Source organism: Ceratotherium simum, chromosome 33 (genome assembly GCF_057802395.1).
Source record: "Ceratotherium simum simum isolate JZ-2026a chromosome 33, ASM5780239v1, whole genome shotgun sequence".
NCBI classification, from domain to species: Eukaryota; Metazoa; Chordata; class Mammalia; order Perissodactyla; family Rhinocerotidae; genus Ceratotherium; species Ceratotherium simum.
Window position 1 is genome coordinate 16,085,259 of NC_141932.1, and position 7,157 is coordinate 16,092,415.

Here is a 7,157-nt window from a genome sequence, read left to right on the forward strand (position 1 = left end):
ATGCTGCCCAACTGTCCAAGGTCATCCAGCCAATAAGAGGCAGGGCTGCAATTTAACACCAGGTCTAACTATTTAACAAATGGTGCTGGGACAAATGGTGAGCATTTGGAAACAAATTTAGACCCCTACCTCACACCATAGCTATCATAAATTCCAGTACAGGTAAAGGACTGAAAGTAAAACACAAGATAACATTTTTTTAATAGAAAATGTTTTATAATCTTGTTGTGGAAAGACTTCTTAAGGCAAGACAGGAAACACAGAAACTATAAAATAAAAAACAATACATTTTTTTGATCGACTGGAGGAAAACATTTGCAGCCCATTTGACAGACACAGGGTTAATATCCACATATACAACAACCCAACAGGAAAATGACTAAGAGAAATGAACAGACTGCTCACAGAAGAAGGGTGCAAACAGCCATAAATATGTAAAAAGACAATCACCGGTCTGATGCTAAAGGAAATACAAACACAACAATAATGAGAGGCCATTCCTTGGATTGGTAAAGCATTTAAAAACTGATCCTATTAAGGGGGAAAAGAAATACTAAAACTTTTTTGGAATAGTATTTGGCAATATATACTACAATTTTATATGTAGCTCTATTTCCCGATCTTGGTGCTAGATACACACTGTATTCATGGTGTGAAAATTCATAGAGCTCTCCACTCTATTCTATTAATTCTACATGATGTATTTTTTGAATTCTAGTAACTCTATCAAAGTGCATTTGTACGTCTTTCTATATGTATGTTATTCTTTCATGCCTTTAAAAGGAACTGAGAGACACAACATGTACATACCCAACAACTCAACAATCCCAGTTACAGGATTCTTTTCGTCATTTTGAAATTGATAACAAGAAGACAAACAACCCATTTTTTTTTTCAATGGGCAACGGAGATGAACAGGCAGTTGACAGAAAACTAACCCAAGTGACAAATCCAAATGGGCAGCAAACACAGAAAAATACTCAATATCCTGAGTGGTCATAAAAATGCGAATTAAAGTTACAAAGAGGGGCCGGCCCCATGGCTTGGCGGTTAAGTGCGTGCACTCCACTACCGGCGGCTGGGGTTCGGAACCCGGGTGCGCACCCACGCACCACTTGTCCGGCCATGCTGAGGCGGCGTCCCACATACAGCAACTAGAAGGATGTGCAACTATGACATACAACTATCTACTGGGGCTTTAGGGAGAAAAACAGAAAAAAAAAAAAAAAAGGAGGAGGATTGGCAATAGATGTTAACTCAGGGCCAGTCTTCCTCAGCAAAAAGAGGAGGGTTGGCTTGGATGTTAGCTCAGGGCTGATCTTCCTCACAAAAAAAAAAAAAGTTACAGAGAGATATCTCTTTATACCCATCCATTTAAGAAGTGAGAACACCCACTTCTGGGGTGAGTGAAGCTCCAAAACATTACTGGTGGAAGTGTGAATGGTTAACAGCCTTTTGGAGAAAACTATCTGGTGATGTTTATTAATTACGTATGTGCTTTGACCTAGAGAGTCTATATTTATAATTTATAAACACTCCAGTGTGTCAGGCTGTATGTTTGATAACATTTTGTGCAGCATTGGGGGAAAGAAATGGAAACCTTCAGAAAAGAAAAGATTATGTCAAAATGGTAAGCCTATATTATGAACTAATATGCAACTATTATGAACAATAAATTAGAATTAGATGTATTGACCTGGAGAGATGCATATGAAATATTAGGTGACAAAAGGCAAATTGATGTGTATGGTTTGGATTTTATTTTTTTTTAAATACGGCTTTATATATTTTTGTAGGAAGCAGAATATGGGTTAGAACTTCATCTCTGGAGCCAGGAAGCCTGTCGCTAAACCCTGACATCACCACCTTCTACCTGAATGTGGTAACACCTCTGGGCCTCAGTTTCCTCTACTATGAAAGGAGATTAATAACATCCACCTCACAAACCTGTTGGGAGCACGTGATGAGATAATTCATGGAAAGGGCTTAGAGCTGCCTGGTGCGCTATTCGACGACGTCATGAGTGTAAGCATGATCTACCTGAGCATGGGGAATATGGTGGGAGAAACACCCCACACTGGTCTCAGTGGGGACCTCGGGTGGGCGGAGCTGGAGGGCCACAGGTGATTAACATTCCTATCAGTTCAACTACTTACAGCTGGCATGTGTTTCTTCTGTAATTTTTTAAATCCACCGAAGTAGAAGGAAAGGAGGAAGAACGACCCAGGCAGTCGGCCCTGAACTCACCAGGCGCTCTGGGAGGGAGTGGGAACGGGGGTCTGGGCAGGGCAGAGGCCCCAGGAAAGCCTTCTGCCCCAACAGCGGATCCCCAGCCACCGGGTGGCCCTGGGCAAATGGCTGTTCCTCTCTGGAGGTCAGGTTCCCTCCCGTGCACAGTGGAGCTGCCAGTGGCCCCTCGTAAGCACGTGGCTTACTACCAAGGGCAGATGTGAGCTCCAGTACCAGTGGTGCTTGTGGGGCAGTAGGAGCCAGACATGTAAGGGTTCCACCCTTGTCAACACATTTAATCCCACGTCCACCCTAGGAGTTAGAGACTGTACATTATCCCCTCATTTTGCAGTGGGGAAAACAGGCACAGAAAGGTTAGGGCGCCTGCCTGAGCTCAACACGATAGTGTGGCCAGAATTCAATCCCAGGCAGCCTGGCTCTGAATCGGGGCTCTGGAGCACCAGGCTCCACTATCTCCTGTGTCTCAGCAACGTGACATCCCCTCTCCAGGCCTCACTCTCCTCCACTGTGAAATGGGCCTCCCAGTACTCCCCTCTTCAGTTTGCTGAAAGGGTTAAGGATATCGCGTGTGGACCTGGGAGCAGTGTTTAAAAACGAGACTCTTGTCACCTCAATCTCTGCAGGAGGAGGGAGATGAGGCCCCGGGTGTTTCTCTGGTGTTAAGTTCCTGTTGAGTTGCCCAACACTGCACTGAGAGACAAAGCGGGGCAGGGATCCAGGCCCTGGTTCTTCCAGGAACCACAGGGTGAAGCGCCCAGGGGCCTGTGTGCATTCCCCACCCCCTTGGCTTTGTCAGGGCTCCCCCCACCCACCTCACCCAGCTCAACCACACCGCATCCTGTTGCGGCCCTGCCAGGGAAGGAAGCAGAGTCTTGGGTCCCATATAACCCACCCAGGAAGTCCCACTGGGCTGTGAAGCAAGGCCTTCCTGACTTCTCTATCCCAGCATATAAAGGTGGCCCAGCCAGCCACAAACTCCTAGACGTCCCTGTGCGCCCCGCCCACCATGTCCTGCTGCTGCTCACTGCTTGCCTGGGCCCTCCTCACCCTCCTCGGGCTCGGAGCAGCTCGAGAAAACCCGAACTGCTGTGGCCCCATCGTGCCCCGGAGAGAGTGGAGGGCCCTGGCGTCCGAGTGCCACCAGAGCCTAAAGTCGCCCATGCGCTACGTGGTGGTGTCACACACGGTGGGAAGCCCCTGCGACACCCCGGCCTCCTGCCTGAAGCAGGTCCACAACGTGCAGAGCTACCACATGCGGAACCTGGGCTGGTGCGACGTGGGCTACAAGTGAGTGCAGAGGGGCACAGGTGGAGCCGGGGCTGGAGGAGGGAAAGGTGCGCAGGCCTGGGGGGGCAGTGGGACCCGGTTCTGAGCCGCCTGGCTGACACCCTGGGCATCTTGGTATCTCCAAGGTCACCACGGAGGGCTGGACGTGTGCAGGCAGCAAAAAGATGTCAGAACGAGGGGAAAGGGCTGACGTCCCAGCTCTGCGCCCCAGGGGGAAGGGACAGACTTTGCCAACACGCACCACGGTGTCCTCAACCTTGGGGTCCCCTCAGAAAGTCTGTGCTTTGTTAGGAGGCGGACACAGGCTGGTGAAGCACGGGGCAGGGCTCCTGTCCCAGCTCTGCTCACCGTGGCCGAGACCCGGAGCAGGTCACTCACCCTCTCAGCTTCAGTCTTTTCTTCCTCCTCTGCACAGTAAACGGGATTGTGCCCACTTGGACACTAACCAGCCAATACAGGCCAGGCTCTTAGGACACTGCCTGGCACGTAGTCAGAGCCCCAAAATGCATGGACTATGGCCATTAGGCACCTGCTATGTGTCAGGCTGTGTGCCGGATGCTGGGATGGGCACACAGCCTTGAACTGAGGGAATGTAGCCCAGGAGGATTTAAAGACCAGCAGGGAGAAACAAGCAAAGTCACCCAGATGAGTTCACACGGTGACAGAAGTCACAATAAAAAGGAAGAGTGGCTGAGGTGGCTCTGGGACAGGGGAGCTGAGGGAAGAGTGAGTGAGCTGGGGGAAGAGAGGGGTAAAGGCTCTGAGGCCGAGTGAGCGGGTCACCCTGAAGGACAGAGGTCGGGGTGGCTGGAGGTGGCTGGGAGGAACGAGGAAATGAGAAGGAGGGGACGGAGGGCACAGGGCCTGTGGGCCCCGGCGAGGACGGTGGCTCCGCTCTGAAGAGGACAGGGGCCACGGGAGGGACGGGAGCCTGCTTAGTGTAAGGAGCTCCCTCTGGCTTCTGTGGGGAGGACAGACTCTAGAGGGCGAGGGCAGAAACAGGGACGGGGACACTCAGACCTGCCTCTGCGGCCCACGCCCACCAGCGCCCTGCCCAGGGTAACAGGCTGGGCTCCAGCACCCGGGTTTCCACAGCGAGAGCGCGTTTCAACCCCACAGGTTCTCAGAGCTCAGGAAGCACCAGCATCACCTTCCTGGAGATGCAGGTCCCCAGGTCCCTCCCTTAGAGACTGCTTCAGTGGGGCTGGGTGAGGCCGGGGAATCTGAGGACCTCACTGAGAGAAATCTAGAAGCCTCCAAGGGTATCCCCAGCTCTTCAGGCTCAAGATCTTACAATTCAAAGGCTACAACTTCCAGATTTTGTTTCCAAGAGGCGGGCGCTCCATCTAGGTGTTTCCATGAAGTCAGAAGACCAGAGCCTCGTCCGCAGCCTCTGGCCTGAATCCTCTTACAGAAGCAGAGAAGTCAGCTTCTCAGATTTTAGGATTCAGAGTGTGCTTCAAACGTTCTGAATCCCCCTTCCTTGTCACGTCGCCTTCTCTCTCTGAGCCTCAGTTTCTTCCCCTGTACAATGGGCTCCTGACTGTACCCCCCTGGTGGTGGTGGCTGAGGTTTCAGTCAGATGTCTCCGTGTGACAAATGCACAGGGGGCACCACTTGCCTTCCAGGGGCTGGGGCTGGGGCAGGGCCATAACCACCCAGTCCTGGGGCCGGCACCACTATGGTATTTCTAGTCTCTTCAGAGCCGGATTCTCCAAGTCTGGCTTCCTAAGTGGCAGATTCAGGACCCAAGGTTGGAAAGTTCCAACATTCTGTGCATCCTTGGTGAGCTGTGAGCCAGAGGGCTGAGGAGGCAGACACTGCAGCTCCAGAAGCTGATCCCCTGGTTAACTCAATGTGCCAAGTCAGACTCGCTCAATAAGACATTTTGGATGAGGGAGTGTGAAGGATCTGCTGCCAGGATTGGAAACCTCAGAGGCAGATGCTGGGGCTCCAGGGTCTGGTCTGGTTGTGGCGCCAGCCCTTGAGTCCCCATCCTGTCACTCAAGGTACCCAGCACAGAGCAGGGAGCAGGAAGCAGGCTGGGGTGAGGGCAGAGGAGCTTCTTTGTGGAGAGTCTGAGAGGCAGGGGTCTCTGGGGCATGACCTTGGGTGAATCACCTCTCTTTCTAAGTCTCTGCTTCCTCAGCTTAAAGCGGAGATGATAACAGTGCTCCCTCAGAGCACTGCATGTGAGGACCCATCAAATCAAGAGTGGGACAAATCCTCCAGGGAGGCAGGACAGAGCAAGGAGTGAGACCACATGGGTGGGGGTCACGGGTACCTGGATGAAAATCCTGGCTCTGCCTCTGACCCACTGCGTGACCCTGGGCAGGTGTCTGCTCCTCTCTGATTATCTACAGAATGGAGGCAGTAGTGACTCACAGGGTTGCTGTGAAGATGGAAAATTGATGCATGCAGTGCTGTGCTTAGCACATGGCAGGGGCCACTGTCATTGTTATTGTGTTATTATTGTTATTATTGTATTATGTGTTATTATATACTGTGGAAGATCGAGAAAGAAGAGGGAGGGTGTGGGGGGATTGTGTGTGATTGGCAGGAAGAGGGGCAGGGTGAGTGGAGGGCGAGGGAGCCTCCCCCAGGAAGCCCTCCCTCACTCACCCACCCCCTACAGCTTCCTGATAGGAGAAGATGGGCTTGTGTATGAGGGCCGGGGCTGGAACAGACAGGGCGCCCACGCAGGTTCTGCCTGGAACCCCAAGTCAATCGGCATCAGCTTCATGGGTAACTACACGGGTAAGTGAGTGTCCAGCTGTCGGGACAGGAGCGACATGGGGCCTGGGAGACTGCAGGGTGTGGTGTGGGGTGATTCAGAGGCTCTGCCACCTACAAGCTCTGTGACCTCGGGCAGTGACTCTGCTTTTCTGAGCCTCATTTCCTCCTTTGGACAATGACCATTTTGAAGCACATGGTTCTGGTGAGGACTAGTTCTTCTGTATCAAGTTCTTAGGCGAGTCCATGGCACCTATGAATTGCTGGATAAATGGCAGCGGGTAGGAACAGGAGGTCTGGGGGCAGGTGAAGGGGAATCAGTGAGAACCTTGCCAGCCGACATTGGCTGAAAGGAACTCATTTTACCATCCCACAGCCCAGTGGGCAGGTGCCATGAGTCTCTCCTTTCACAGTGAGGAAACTGAGGCACAGAGAAGTGGAGTCACTGCCAGGGAGTGGCAGAGCCGGTTCAGGGCTCCAGCAGGCCAGCTGGGAGGGCACTATGGGAAGCCCCCACATGAACTCTGCCCTCCAGGGCACCCCAGCCTCACTCCTGCCTCTGCCTCCCCCAGAGCGGGCGCCCCCACTACGAGCCCTCAGGGCAGCCCAGAGTCTGCTGGCCTGTGGCGTCGCCCGGGGAGCCCTGACGCCCAACTACGAGGTCAAAGGACACCGGGATGTGCAGGACACGCTCTCTCCAGGCGACCGGCTCTATGAAATCATCCAGACTTGGCCACACTACAGGGACTGAGGCACTGCATATCTCCCCCACCCAGTCAGAAACCCCACTGCCCCCCCTGCAATAAAGGTGCACTCACTGTGACCCTGTGTCCTGCCACCTGCCTCCCCTCCCTCTCTGCCTCCCACAATACCACAACAGTTCCCCC

At 52.7% G+C, this 7,157-nt stretch overlaps 1 protein-coding gene across 1 annotated transcript; it reads left to right on the forward strand.

Annotated features, from left to right (window-relative positions):
• Positions 1-3,256: 3,256 nt before the first annotated feature.
• PGLYRP1 (peptidoglycan recognition protein 1) lies at positions 3,257-7,093 on the forward strand. The gene is made up of 3 exons (XM_014795235.2): positions 3,257-3,537; positions 6,173-6,294; positions 6,843-7,093. The coding sequence occupies exons 1-3, from the start codon at positions 3,257-3,259 to the stop codon at positions 7,019-7,021; spliced, it is 582 nt and encodes a 193-aa protein (XP_014650721.1). The 3' UTR covers positions 7,022-7,093.
• Positions 7,094-7,157: the final 64 nt, after the last annotated feature.

Excerpts from the sequence above, each read along its gene's own strand:
- PGLYRP1 (XM_014795235.2), top strand. The coding sequence starts at position 3,257 with ATGTCCTGCTGCTGCTCACTGCTTGCCTGGGCCCTCCTCACCCTCCTC. Across the intron at positions 3,538-6,172 it reads TGGTGCGACGTGGGCTACAA|CTTCCTGATAGGAGAAGATG; the intron begins GTGAGTGCAGAG and ends CACCCCCTACAG. Across the intron at positions 6,295-6,842 it reads CTTCATGGGTAACTACACGG|AGCGGGCGCCCCCACTACGA; the intron begins GTAAGTGAGTGT and ends TGCCTCCCCCAG.